This window comes from Pyrgilauda ruficollis, unplaced genomic scaffold, assembly GCF_017590135.1.
Source record: "Pyrgilauda ruficollis isolate IOZ18807 unplaced genomic scaffold, ASM1759013v1 scaffold47, whole genome shotgun sequence".
Taxonomy (NCBI): domain Eukaryota; kingdom Metazoa; phylum Chordata; class Aves; order Passeriformes; family Passeridae; genus Pyrgilauda; species Pyrgilauda ruficollis.
Window position 1 is genome coordinate 5,718,505 of NW_024526266.1, and position 15,321 is coordinate 5,733,825.

Below are 15,321 nucleotides of genomic sequence, written 5' to 3' on the forward strand. Positions count from 1 at the left end.
TAAATTGGATGGGATTTGTTTTCTCCAATGATTTACTTAATTACTTTTCAAATTAAGCTAGCTATTCAGGTAATTCTAGAAACAATTGCAAGGCCTGAGTACTCTGTGGCAAACCAGATGTGAGCTCTGATAGAGAGCTGTGTGGGTGCCAGGCTCACACAGAGGCAGCCAGGTGTCTCTTCACTGCTGACAAAGCACCTCAGATCCACCAGCAGGGGCTTTGTACCCACACTCCACTGGGCTTTTAGGACACATCAAGCAGACCTGTATCACAGACATTACAGAGCAGAAATCAAGGGGGTGGGCAGAGCAGCAGACTCTTCTTGTTTAAAATGACATTACAGATTCCCCTGATAATAGCAATAAATTAATTTCTTTAGACCCAGAGCAAAAGCCCGGCTTCTTCTATGGACTCAGCTGATCCAAATGCTACTTTATTTTCCTCTCTCCTCCTTAAAAAGGAAAAAAAAACCAAAAAAACATGTAAACTTCAACTGTAAATATGCGGACCTGCAAGCATTCCAAGACAAGGAGAGAAAATAAAATTGATTAGATCATGGGAATCTCAGTCCTACAGGTAGCAAGCATCACCAGAAGAACATGCAGTGTGCAAGAGCTTTGCTTCCCAACTCTGCACTTCCAGAAGTCTTCGCTGAGTCCTACCATGTAGGGGTAGCCCTAGCAAATCCCATTCTCTAGAAAATCCAAGGAACTCGGAGCACAACTCCTGCAGTGCAAGTGAGAACACACAAAAAATGTTCCATTTTATCACGTGCATCCAGGAGAAATGCTGGGGTTTGTGAGGCTACAGAGCAGGAAATGGGGACAGAGCATCCAGGGACATCAGGTGGAAGGGAGCTCCTGAGATCCACAGTCCTACTTTCCACTTGGAGCACTACAACCAGAACTACCCACTTCCTGCAACTTTTTAAGTACATGATTCTTGTTCTGTTTTTTATGTTACAGGGCTGTAACAGCTTATTAAGTATGTGGGAGTGTCTGCATGGCAAACAGTGAGAGAGGAGAACAAAACATTTCATCTCTAGGCCTTGGCTCCTCACTTGGACAAGCGCACGCAACACAAGTGAAGTGTGGGATAGGACTGGGGAGGAATCAGTCCCCTCACAGCTCCTAATCAGTAGGGAAAAGGGAGCTGTGGTCCAGAGAAAATGAAGTCAGTAATCCCCAGGAGGAGGTGAAAGGGCACTTCCTAGGCTGGGGCCCTGCTGATGGCACCCCTCTGGCTGTGCAGGAGTCCTTTCTTCTGCACTCACAAAAGAATCTAAGCAAGTCATTGAAAAGTGCCTCAGGGCAGAGCTGGCTGCTAGATCAGGTTTGCCCTGTTAAAACAATAAATGAGGTAATGCATGAAACTGCCTTCTATTTGAGGACACTTCATTCATAAAACAGAAATACCAAAAGTTTTGCAACCAAATAAACTTCACAGATGAGTTTAAAAGGCCCCTGCACCTCTCCCTGAAAGAGAGCAGAGCAAGCTGTAGGGATTCTGTGGCACAAGGCACACTGTTTCCAAGGACAGCTCTGCGACTTGAAATGAGAGCTGACAACTTCCAGGTCATTAACCCAACAGTGTAAACAGGACCTATGGACACATACATGCATTCAGGTGGGCTGGAGCAATGGCCCCAAGTGCAGAACTCTACAAACACTACCCAGCTTTGTGTTCAGAGTTTCCAGGAAAACTTTTATCCTCTGCTCCCTTCTCCTCATTCTCAGGATAATGTGGAGTCTGGTCCTGGCTGTATTTGTGTTGCTAGCTGAAAGAACAGCAGAACATGCCAAGTATTTAATAACAAAATTCCAGCCTTGTGACACAACCCAGTAATCCCAAGACTGGAAGCTAACCTCATATTTCTACTCAGCATAAAACATTAATACTAAGAAGAGCACTGCTATTTTTATTTTGCCTGACCCTTTTCTACAGACGTGCATCTTCACAAATTAAGAAATTTTCTGTGCACCTGGTGAAATAGGGCTGTATTACCTATGTACCTATGGCATCTATAGATTGGTAGCTATGACAACATAGGAACTGCTGAAACTAGCTGTACTGATCTGTGTGCTCTTAAACAGAGCTGGTTTTAGCTGGGTGAGCTGCTGTCGTGGCCACTACTGGTGCCCCACTACCTTGGGACCCCTCTAGGGATGCTCCTAGGAAACAAACGGAGCTTTGCAGGGTCCTGGGAGGATCGCAGCTGGGTGTGAAGATGCACAGAACAATTCTCATCTAATACCTCAACTGCAAAACAGCAGGGCAGGAGACTCAGCAAGGCCCAGGGTCAGTGAAACGTGCATTACAGACATATCTAATGACTTATCAAGACCTCTGCAAAAGAGAGGGAAGAAATTGCTCCAACTCCAGGCTGGTGTTTCAACCACTGTCTGCTTTGATCATTTCCATCACCAGATCCCAACCAGCTTCTCACTGCTGCAGCTGTCTTGGCTTCAACACCAGTCAGGTTTGCAGTGCAGAAAGTGCCTTTAGACACCTGAAATTCCATTTTATGACAGCTTTTACCATCACCAACTGTGCTGCAGATGTGAGGCTGTGCCTGACAAAGCTGCAGCACAAGCCTCTGCTGTATCTCAGCACAGATAGCAGACCTGCTCATCTGTGTCAATTTGGAAGTCACAAAACAGCAGAAAAATTGTTGCCCTGCACAGTCCTGTACAGCTGCAATATGTGACACATAAAACTGCAAATGCAAGAGTTATAGGGGAAGATAGAAACTGTACTGTGCTAACAATAATAATTTAAGCAGAGGATATATTTGTTCCTATACCCAGAAGCACAGAAGGTTTGTACCCTTATTAAGTAGCTCTAATGTGTGTTTAACCACATGTTCATGCAATTTTGGGCTGTCTTGCCCTGGCACTACAATGTTTCCTGCAACGTTCTTTCCATTCCCAATGTGATGGGCATGTTTTGCAAAGACCATGACCTGGCCATGTTACTTGTAAAGGACACAGAGAAGCATAATTTCAGAAGAAACAAATTTACCTTCAATCTTGACTAAATCATCTTTGGTATCTGTGCTAGAAACAGTCTTAGGCACCCGTGTAAAAGGCCAGTATCAGCCCCTGCTGCACTTACTCTGCGGAATGACACCACATAGAACGTATCTTCCCTTCGGTGAATTGCTTCAAAGAAGTCTTGATAGCTCCTTGGAGAGGCATAATACACTTGCAGCTCATTCCCTGAGTTCCTGCTGAAATAAAAGAAGGGCAAAGGTAATTATTTTAGACAAAACAGTTAATTTCAGTGAGACTTTGAAGACCTGCTTTTTGAAGGAACTGCAGCTCTTCATCCACTGAGAGAAGCTTGAGGAACACAGAACACAGGTGTAGACAATGAAACTACTCAGTACTTTCTGAAAGTTCAAGGTGCTTCAAAGGTCTTATTGTGGCAAAGTTTTCCATATTGGTTTTTGTTCATGCTTCTGAGGCCAGCAAAAACCTGTTTGCTAGCTCAACAGGAAAAAAAAGTTTCAACCAAAGTGTCTGAAAAATTGTGATGACTTCTGAAAATAAATTTAAAGATAAAATGTCATTCTGAAATAAAATATCAAACTATTTAGTAATGAAATAATTTTCTTTTACTGCTAAGAATCCAAACCACTGAAATTGAAAGAAGTACAAAGTTAAGCATAAGCAGAGCTTTTAATTTACTGTGAAATAATAAATTCACCTTCTTTCTCACCCACCTTTCTCTTCTTTTTTTTCTGCTGTGTCCTCTGGTCAACTCAAATTTTTTCCCCTGGTCAACTCCAAAGTTTGCTCTTGATTTCAATTTAGACAGAGGAGCAAAAATAAGATATTCACATAAATCTGGCTTATTTTTTCCATGGTTCTCATCTTACACATAAGAGACACAAGGAAAAGATGCTCTAAACCATCTGAAGCCAAAACACTGGCAAGTCCTACAATTATGGTACTTATCCACTGTTGATCTTGGAAAGGTGAGAAATTCCTAGCATATACTGCTATCATTTATACTTCCCCAGTCCCATTCCAAAAGAACTTATTTTAATCACACGGGAAAGCTGTACTCAGGGAAACCATTAGCTGGACCTCCAACCATTCTAATGTTCTTCTGTCTTTCTAATTTCCTACACTTTAATAGAACACTGTGTTTGTGGCAAGGACACTGCCTGGGCATCCCTCCCCTCCCAAGTGTCATGTGCTGACCCAGGTTTTGAACTAGGGAGGCTCATTTAGATTATTTTAGTACGTTTATAAAATATAACAAGGCACAAATCTATCATCAAGAGATTTTCTCAAGCAGCAGTAATAGCAGGCTGTCACCATCTTCTCTTCCACTGCTAACCGAGTCCTGTTGCAAGCAGAAGACTGCAGCTGCCAGGCCAGCTGCCTTTTCATAGGACTGGGGGGTAAGTCCTGGGGGATCAGGAGCAGGCAGCTCTACTCTACACATCCCTTCCTGCAGAACTATGCATCAGAGTAATCAGCTCTTGTCCTTCACAAACAGGAAACAAAGACGGGAGCTAATCTGAGCTTGATTACCCATCCACAAAAATATGCAGGTCCAGCAAGCCTCTCCTGAGATGGAGCACTGGAGCTGGGCTGTGATGAAAGGCACTACATCTGAGATGGAGCACTGGAGATGGCTGTGATGAAAGGCACCACATCTGAGATGGAGCACTGGAGATGGCTGTGATGAAAGGCACCACCACTGGACCTGGCTGTGATGAAAGGCACAGCGCTGCTCATACAACACATCCTGAGAACTGACATGGGGCACACAGAGTTGTGTGCTCACCCACACTCCATGAGACACAAGACCTGAAAACCAGCCAGAGGACAAAACTGCCCAAAGCACTTGGAAACGACAGGACCTTTCCAAAGCTCTCCTGGTCATGTAATACATTGAACATCAGTGATTCCAGGGGATTATTGTAGGTACACAGTTTGTGGTAACTGGGAATGGGGCTGTGGCCAAGCCTCATCCCTAATGCGCTCCAACTGTGAAAAGCAAGTGAACAGCATTGAAAGCAATAAGACATGGAGTGCCCAGGTGTACTGACCAATCACAGAAGGGAACAGAGGGCACACAGGTACAATGCGTGAACAATGAGGGGTATAAAGGGTTGAGCTAAAGAACAAGAGGGGCAGATGCTTGCAGCCTTCTGGAGTGATATGATGTCACTCTGTATGGGCAGACACCTGAAGCTTTCTGATGTGGTATGGTGTTACTCTAAGGGTTGAAGCTTTCTGAATCTGTACGATGATACTCTTGTGTATCATGGCTGCCTCAAATGCAGCATATGCTGTGGTGTATGCTGTGACACAGTACAAGGCAGGACATCCATTGCATCTGCTGATAACTGCGATGGACCGCTCCATCAAAGGAAGGCAGTAACTCCAGAACCAAAGCCAGGTGCAAAACTATCAGTTGTTTTAGTAACACCTTTGCATATTACAAGAAAGCACCCTATTAAATTGTGTATCCCAAACAACAGTGCTGAACCTGGCGATTTATTGGGAGATAAACAGAACTTTTGTTTTAAACTGTTTTAAAACTCTGAAGGACGCTGCATCACAGAGTGCTGGGACGTTGCACACAGGCTTGTTTTGGGAAGAAATGAGGCAGGACACAGTGCTTTACACATCAAGAACCACAATCTTAATAGTGCAAAACTTAGGAAAATAACTGGAGAGTCTTATTTTGATACCTCATTTTGAAGCCTTAAGAAACACTCTTACATAAGCCCTCAACAAAATCACCTCTGAAGAAAGCTACACAGACTATAAAGATATGAGGGGTGTTGATGATTTTCTTTGAAATCATCTTAAATTTATCTCCTCCACTGCTTTGACTTCCCTGAAATTCTTTTCAATCCTCAGCTTCCTGATGGAGATTACAATGGAGATGGAGACCATCCCTTCTAACAGAGGCATTCAGTAAACCTGAAGTTATGCCTACTTTGAGTAGGACGTTGGACTAGAGATCTCCAGAGGTCCTTTATAACCTAAACTACACTGTGATTCTATGATTTCATGGAGCACCTAATAGCTGGTGGCTCCAAGAGGAACTGGAAATCTGTTATATGTTCTTAGCAGTTCCAGGACAGTCTCAGCATGCAGCTGCCATGACTCACTGGTCCTGTTCATATAAACATCCTTAATCTGAGAAAAAAAACCAAAAAAATCTCACTTCCTTCGGAGCACAACAGATGCATGATGTTTCACACTTTTTCCAATAATCCAGATGATTTTTTCTTCAAGAGCAATGCAAACATGTATATTAAACTGCCTTATGGCACGAGGCTTGTTCATCAGTGCTCAGTTGAAACAGCTATCCTTCATCTGCCTGTAGAACTCAAAAAGCTTTTTCTTTTTTTTTTTTCTTGTAAGTCAAGATGTATCAAAATTTGACAGCCTGTTTTCCATAACATTTGCCTACAGCTTGCTCTTTTCCCCCAGGCTGATCCTGCTTTCAAAACAGCAATGCAAACAGAAAGGCCACAGCTGTCTTACTTCACACAGCACCATTTCAGATGGTGTTCTCACCAGAAGTCCCCTCCATACTCCATTCTGCTCTAACACTCCTCTTTGGCACTTCAAAGCAGACAGCCTCCAAAACAGTTTCACACAGAGATCAGGAGAGAGAAACTTTGTTTCCTAAATCTTTTCTGTCCAGTATTTCCTGTCACCAGGGAAGAGGGACGGGATAGTTATGAGGAGGGGTGGGCAGGGGACATCAGGAAACTATCCATTAACATGCTCCAATAATCACCAGAGAAAAGTCAGCAGATGGAGACAAAGAATGCAAATGAGATACAATGGTACTTTAAGTTCATCATAATAATTTGGTGCTAGCTCTAATAGCTCTACTCTTGAAGATAATGAGAGAAACCTTTCCCTTACCAGACTCATGGCTCTTTGAAACCGTCTTATAAAATAACGATGTTCTCAGAGTCCAAAGTCAGTTCCTCCTGTTTTTCCCTAAATATTTAAATCTGTTTAGAAAGGGATTCTGGAGAGCAAAGCAAGGATTTTCTTAAAATTCATAGCTAGAAAAAAAAATTCATAGCTTAGAGTGCAGCTGTGATACAGGGGTCGCTTCAAATGTAACATAAATAATTAGAAGCAGTTATTTGTTAAGAGACAGAATTAGACCAAGAAAGGTGGCTGTATGTGGCTTAAGAACAACCCTGAGAAGATGAAAATGGGCATTCTTTACCAACTGCTGGTGAAAAAGTAGAAAGCAGTAACAAAAGAGCTGTTCTGCCTTACCTGAGACTGGTGTCTGTGTAAGGCATGGCCATTAGCTGGGAATCTGCTTTGTCACTGAGGGAGCTCTGAAAAAGGGGAAAAAAGAAAAGATGACACAAAGTGAAACCAATAAGCAATTCCTTGGTTTGCCACTACATTAAATATAACACACAGAATGGGGGGCAGAGGTCAACCAGTGCTCTGCACCAGAAACGTGCATTTTTCCACTGAAACATGAGAAACTGAAGTGGTCATCAATCAAGCTGGAACAACAAAATCAGCAAGATTTTAATACAGCCAAATTTGAAGTCAACATTCAGAGACAAGAAAGGGAGCTTGGCACCATAGACAACATTTCTAAATATAGTACCATTCTGCTCTGGACACTGGTGAGAAGTATCTGAAGTTTAATACACAACACTTCTTCTCTAGAAAACTGCAGTCTTTCCCACACTGTAATGCTCAGTTCCTTTAAAGCTGTTACTATGTGGGTGCTGGAGAACCAACAAAGGGAAAGCTTACCACTCTCCCCTGGAGGGCCAACCCCTGAGCTACAACCCCTGTGGTAATGGAGAGTAAGAAAATTGCCCCCAGTGCCCTCTGTGACTGTATGCTGATTTCTTCTACCCCACTGGCCCTTCCCCCTTGCTCCACCCCAAGCCCTCATCCCACGGGCCCTGGTGTTCTGTCGCCCTCCCAGATCCCTATATAAACTCCTGCTTTCCCTGCCTCACTGGCTCTTTGTCCTTGCACTCCTTTGAGGAAGCAGCTCAATAAAGGCTCTCCTTCTGCATCACCTGGATCACAGAAGAGCTGAAATCACTCGGGGTGAGCACAAATGTGCCTGTGCCCCCCAGGTGTCTTTTTCAAGACACTTCTTCGGGAAGGTCACGGCACTCTGGACAACCTCCTGCTGCAACATTACTATGACTAATCAATTTAAACACTTTGAAAATTATTGTCTTAATTTTAGCCTCGATATAAGTATGCCATCTAGACAAAAGGGATTTTAAAAAATGGGAAATATGAGCACAAGTCTCATAATTATGTAGTTGTTAAAAAAAATCCTTCTAGCAAAATTTAAACAATAGAAATATTTCAACAAAACAAATCAGCTATCGCCCTTAACAGTGAGTCAGATGAATGTGCTATAGGTTGTATTTCTCTCCATTAAGCAATTGCTTGTCCTTACAGAGAAGCTGTAAAAAGGATAATGATTGATTTAATTTTAGAAAATGCTGAACATATTTTGATGGCTGCTAAAAAATTTCAAAACCCTGAATCCAAGAGCAGGAATGGAAGAACAAATCTGACAATGTAATAATCAACCAAACACAGCAATTTAAAACGGGATGTGTTGGCTGCCCTAATTACAGGCACGATGGCCACTTTTGTCTATGATGCCAAGTGCAAGCAAGTGAGGAAGAGCGTTCCATGGAATGATTTTTTGATCACACACCTGCGGGACTCGTGCTCGCTGCTGCTGGCTGTTGCTCAGCCGCCGGGACCGCGTGCGCTCCACCTCGTGCCTGTGCACCCATCCTCTCAGCTCGTGGGTCAGCCTAGGAAAGCACAGCATCAGCACAGACTGCAAACAACACTGGCACAACAGTTTAGAGTTGTACAACAGTTTAGCTGCTATACAGATGATGCCTTAGGATTTTAGCTTTTCTATTTTTCATATATTTGTAATCCTGCAGTTCTTTAGTGTATAGCTCTAAACTCCATATACAGTGCAAGCTACTGTCTTCACATTTTGGTCAGACACACCAATTCCTCTCTAGGCCTGGCAATAAAGGATCCTCACTGCCTCAGGCCCTGAGAAATGTAAACAAAAGTGAGTTGTGGGGGAGAAAACTTGGCGTAAATTACTTCATTACCTGAAGCTGTAATTGGAAGATTAACCCCCAATATGCAAATGGCCCAAACTTACAAATGGACCTGTCCTCCATTTTTGGGTGTAGCCCCTGGGTGGGCTTCGACTGCCCAAAGAGTACCTATTGAAGGCCTTCAATAAATATCTGCTTTCACTCTCTTCTCTAGCCTCTGTTCTAGGTAGCCACTACAAGGCATCATAGACACTGAAGATTACTATTATTTCACCTTATGGTAACTTATTTTTAATACCACAGGAAGAAAATACAATTTTAGATTTATCTATAAAGTATTAGATTCATGGGTGTTCCCACATAAAATAGATACAGTCCTTTCTTTTGCCCAACAAACAGTAATTTTGAAATTAGTGGAAGGAGTACTGAAATTTAAAATCAAAAGTTGATCAATTCAAGACAAATTATTGATTAAGGATAAATTTTGGTCAATAAATCTGATAGAAAGAATGGACAAAGAGAACGGAGATAAGGTTAGTGACTCATATCTACAGAAAGAGTGGAGCTAGGTGTTTTCTAACAATGAACAAAAAACATCTGCAATGTCAGGTTCAGCCTGCTTCTATCAGAAGCTGAAGAATAAAAAACCATCTCTTATACAACTCAGTTGGGAAAGGCTTTTAGCTGGACTTGATTTCCATATCATTAACACTTCCACATATGAAGTGACTTCTCTGTCAAGTCATGAAAACCCCCCAGACAATCAAAAAATTGTTATTTGGTTATTGCAAATGATCAGTGTGAAAAGAGAGTGGTGAAAATCATTACTAAAATCATGGAAAGATTACAAAGCTCCAAGTGGATCTGTCCTTATGACAGCAGGCATTGGTGAGTGCAGACACTTAGGAGACACTGGTCACATACTGGATAAACACCAGGAATGGACAACAGCATCATCCACAGCTGTCCAGCAGCACTCAGCCAACACAGAGTTGATATATCAACCCCTAATAAACTGTAAATGCTCACAACAGGTTGTTTTCTCACCTCAGTGACTCTGTCCTGTTGATCAGAGGCCGGCAGGGGGGTGGTGGTGGTGAAATATATAGCAGTGGTTCTTCTGAGACTATCATTAGTGCTTTGTTATCAGATACAGAACGGTCATACCTGGGAAAAATCAACAAAAGCACAACAAGAAATCCCTTAAAAAACTTTTTCATGACCCTTTGACCAAAGCCAGAGAATGAGCACTATCACCAGCAGAGCCATGAGTGTTACAGCTGCTCCCGTGAGACCTCTGAAACAGGTGAGTAACAATTCCTATCAAACATCCAATGTTCTTAGTCAATCCCTCAAAGGGGGCTGACAGCTCTCAATGCAGGGCAGACAGATGAGCACTAGCAGATGTTGGGTCTCTTCCCAGGAAGGCCAGATATTGATAGAATATGTAGTCTGTAAAATATTCCACACAGTATGCAAACTATGTGATCTCTGCAGACACAACTTTCTTTTTCATTCCAGAGCTGTGCAAGACTTGCTACAGAAATACTAAATTTATTATCCACTAAAACCATGCAGATAGAAAGACCATAACCTATATAACAAATGAGCAGCCACAAACTATATTACAACTGAGTGGAGAGGATTTGCACCCCTGTCTTCAGAAACTAGCTTAGTTTTGATAAAAAGAGAAAAGGAGCATGTATTTCTCAGTACAAAAATTCATAACACTCTCAGCAATTCCTGAGGGGTTAACTATTTATCACCAAATACCTAATGTAGGTTTCTCTCTTGACAGGTTATCAATATAACAGCTTTAGTCCTCTTGATTTTGACAGACTTGTAGCTCCTGAAACTCAACTTCTTTCTGAAAAATCAGGTATAAGAGCTCATGAAAGCCTTATTCATAGTCCCCTCCCTTTCCCAGCTTTCTCTCCAACTTCATGTCTGCTTCTCCTCTCCACTGCATCTAGGACTGATAAAGAATATGCAGCAAAGAGCTCACAGCTTGCCAAACCCAGGGTGAAACAGTGAAAGAAAAGGAGGTACAGGCACAAGCACATGCTCCTAAGAGAAACACTCTACTCTTCTGTCCCACAGGTCATGGTCTGAAACACAGCACGTAGGATACAAAGCCCTCACCATGGCTACAGCCTTAAAATGCTCCTGATTTATTGCCTTCTTTTTGCATGGCAAAATACATTAGGGCTTTCTGCACATCTGTGTCTGGCTTTGTTCAACCAGCCAAAACACTCCGCTGGAAAGGGACAGTCTAATAGGACAGATCTTGTAACGGGAAAACATGAGCTGTATTAGCCAGACTTCAATCTGGAGGCAATTATATGTTCACTTATGCACTGCATGCCGGGGATCTAGAAAGCCTGAAAGGCAGTATTTAATTAAATAATGGATAAGTACAGGGATGGATTCAGATGGACTTCTTAAAATGAAAAAGACACTGCTAAGTGCAGAGTGTGTTCTTACTCATAACTTCCCCAGTCTTCTCTTGAGCAACTAATATAATAAGTACTCCAGCTTAAAAAGTAAGAGGAGATAGATAACATGACAGCTATCACAACTATGGAAGCTAAAATATAGATCAGAGCTAAAAAGCAAACAGCTGAATTGAAGAAGGTCCTGAAAGTCTTGGTGACAAGCACCTGTGGATAAGCTCTTTTCCCTAACACCACGCAGCACAGCCACATGTACACTTCTGAAGCTCTACACATTGGGTACTCTGGGAGATAAAACATCATATACATTTGAAAAGCAAACTGAGAAGCTTTCAAAACACTGTGTTTAGAACTCAGGTACTCTGTAAAAGTAGCAAGAGCACCGGCCAAAAGGTGAGCAAGGCAGGGAGGGATAAAAGCACCAGTGCCCTCTGCCACCCAAAATATGTAAAAGATTTTTATCTCACCTGTTACTCTTCTCAGAAATTATGTCCTCAGGTATCTTCTGAGCTGTGCTGGACTCCTGGTGAGCTGAGAACTCCAGAAGATTTCTGGTTCGGTGGTTAGAACTCACAGTGGAATCTACTCCATTGGGATCCTTTTCAAATACACTGGAAAACACAATAAACATAGCAAAATGTATCATACACATAAGAGGTCTGCAAGGCACTTTCCTGTAAGGCATTAAACACTCAGGGGGAGAAGTTTCTGGCTGCTGTTACATTACAGGGATAAGGTTCATGTCGTATCTACTGTAAAAAACTGATGTGTCATTATAACATCATTGTTCAAAGCAGTAGTAGTCAGAAAAGCGTTTCTGTTCTCTTTTTCAGCATTAATTGTTTGAAGGATTCTGATGCTCTAGTTTTCACATTCCCTCACACAAGCTTCACCTGCTGAAACTAAGAACACTCTGCTTGCAACCCAGGTCTACAGGGATAAGAAAATTATCTACAATCAAACCAAAGCACGCCTCAACTTCAACTTTCTTCAGCCTCAAAGTACAATCTACACAGTTTATATGAAGACAACATGTAAAGAAAACTTAGATATCAAATTCCATGCAGCTGCAAGCCTGGAATGTTATGCCAGACATCTACCAGGACTGTACACAAACCTAAATATGTTCAATTCTACTTGGATTTAGAACAACTTGCAGGGCCAACAGCCCCATGGGCAGCAGGCCATGGTGCCAGACACCCTGATCTGGGGTGTGCTGGCATGGACTGAAGGATCCTGGCCTAGAGGCTGCTCAGCCAGCCAGGAGTATCTGTGCTGCTCTCCATGCAGAGAGGGAGCAGCACTGCACATGTGAGCAGGCAACTGCTGTACCAGACTTGCATCTTCAGAAGGGTGAGCTACAAGGGAGAACTGTCAAAAGCACAAAAGCAATACTTCAATTTCTCCTCTCCAGAAGCTGGCTTTCCTCTTTCATAACATGGTTGCTTCCTGGAATATGCATGTTTACAAACCCAAGTCCTAACCTTCTCGGCTGCCAACAGCAGAGCATCACCAACAGCAACAGAGTGAAAACATAAAAATGCAATGCAGCACGCTGCATTGAGATCTCTGCCATTCATGCTGATAACAGTTCACAGAGTGTATTTTAACTCATGCCCCACCCCTCCTGTCCAGCAGAGCATTATCTCTGCAGGTGAGTATTTCCTGGGGATCACTGTGCAACAGGCAACAAATACAAACAGAGACAGGCAAAACCTAGCAAGGAGGGCAGCTTAAATACTCCACAAATAAGCAGAATGCAGACAGAATTGCCTAGAAATTCTCTCTCTTTTGCCAACTCTTCTGGACTCCTATTAGCAGTAACCCTGTGATCAACTGTGCCATGTTCTGAACCAGAGGAGTCAGGACAATCCTAAACTCAGGCTGATGTTGCTTTGATTGCTTCCTCTCTTCCAGGTTTCTAGGCAGCAGCATGGAACGCGGGCAGCAGAAATGCTACAGGCTCTGCTTTCACTTGTGCCAATGGGCAGAGTTTCCTTACTCCCTTTGTACACTGTTATCCACACGTGTCATTGCTTCTACTGCACAGGAAGCTGAATGGTTTATTCATAACCTCCTATCAGGCAACACCAGGCCTATCCAATTTTCAGAACCAATCCCCACTACCTACTAGGTTTTATGAGATCACATCTGTTCCCTGCCAACGAAAGCATCAGTACAACTGGCAGCATCTCAAGCCCAAGAACCAGAGCTCAAAACTAAGGCTGATGCTCAAATGGATGTCTCACATTCCTGCTGGAAGCCGCTCACCTGTGAAATGCCCTTACTGTACTTAATCTGGAGTCATGACAGCCAGAAGTACATGGTACTTTATTCATTAGACCAAGAATATCCCTCAGAAGATCTGACAGTTGTAAACTCTTCTGCAAATTCTTTCTCTACAGCCTGAAGTGTATCCGCCATCCAGTGTGCTGCTGGACCTCCTGGATCTGGTGTTTTAGCCTATCCTACTTCTCTCCTTTCCCATTCAAAATGACACACAGAACCAGAGAAACTGTCCATGTAATTAGTTAAAGCTGAGAAAAAAACTAAGCAGAAGAACTGCAACAAACTGGTTTTTTTTCCATGATGCTTCTTCCTTCCTATTTGTCTCATTCTGCAAAAGCAATTCTTGTTTTTTCAGGTTCTAGCTTGGCAAGGTGAAGTGTCACATACAATTCATTTCTACTGCAGCTCACCCTGAACTCTGAACAACAGAGACAAATCCAAACCAAAGATAAAGACACACACTGCTCCACAAGCACAGTTAATCTTCCTTTCTGTGATTTAGTTGTTTTAGCTACACACCCATTCTAAACCACACACACCACATTTACTGCATCAGCTCTAGAAGAGAGGAAATGTTTATTTTCCTTCTTCTCAAGCCTAAAATGTCTGTATCTTTTTATCAGCTGAGCATGGGATGTTTCAACCTGAAAGAAGATACCTTCAAAAGCAAAAGACAAAGAAGGAGGTGAACAGAGTATGTTTTGCCATCCTTACAAGCATAAACCATGGTGCCCACTTCTGACAATGTGCACACAAACTTGAGAACAAGACATGATATCCGGTTATTTTTTCCAATGCCCTTTCCTTCATCAGGATTGTTATTTTCCTTTTGAAGCAGAGCCAGCAGCAATTTCTGCTATATGGGCCACTTTTGCACTCCCCCTTTCCCATGCTTTTTCTAGGACATTGCATATGACTGTTCCTTCCCAATGTCTCAGATATGTCTGAAAAAAAAAAAAATCCCCTTTGTTGCTCTTCTGGTTTGTGGCAATGACCCAAAACCAAAATAACTTTAGTTCTGGATAAGGAAAAGCCCCACAAATTGAAATCCTGCCCCACTTCCACCTTGTAATTACTTGGGGAGTTTTGTTAGTTTTTCCCCCATCTGAACATAAGACACTGTCCTATTGTATCATTTCTTCCTCTTCCCTTCTCCCCAGAGGGAATGCCAGTGAAGCTTGTCTATAAGTAGGGCTCCATCTTCAGGAAACAAATAGGACAGGACGTGCAAGTAATGATCCATGTCCTCCAGCTTCCTTGCCACGTGGGTGTACCTGAGGGTCTGAGGCTATCAGAAATATTCCTCCTTTGACATCTCAAATTAATATCGGGGAAAAGCATAACTTAGGAGAAAAGAATCCCTTCAAGCAGCTGGGATGATGATGGACCTGTCCTGCAGAGCTGCATCTGGAAACATCTGCCGACCTCAGGCACGCTGAGCTTCACAAGTGCCAAGCAAAGAGCAACAATACAAGCAGCAACAGCAAGGGTCT

General features: G+C 42.7%; 1 protein-coding gene across 2 annotated transcripts in view; it reads right to left on the minus strand.

The window, feature by feature from the left end:
* ATF6 (activating transcription factor 6) overlaps positions 1-15,321 on the minus strand; it is a 74,553-nt gene that overhangs the window by 38,605 nt on the left and 20,627 nt on the right. The window contains exons 10-14 of one of the 2 annotated variants that reach the window (XM_041478930.1): positions 12,007-12,150; positions 10,134-10,253; positions 8,717-8,819; positions 7,279-7,343; positions 3,116-3,227 (exon numbers count right to left, since the gene is read on the minus strand). In XM_041478930.1, the coding sequence (XP_041334864.1) occupies positions 3,116-3,227; positions 7,279-7,343; positions 8,717-8,819; positions 10,134-10,253; positions 12,007-12,150 (544 nt within the window). Of the gene's footprint in view, positions 1-3,115; positions 3,231-7,278; positions 7,344-8,716; positions 8,820-10,133; positions 10,254-12,006; positions 12,151-15,321 lie in introns of both variants that reach the window. The other variant, XM_041478929.1, reaches the window with a different exon arrangement.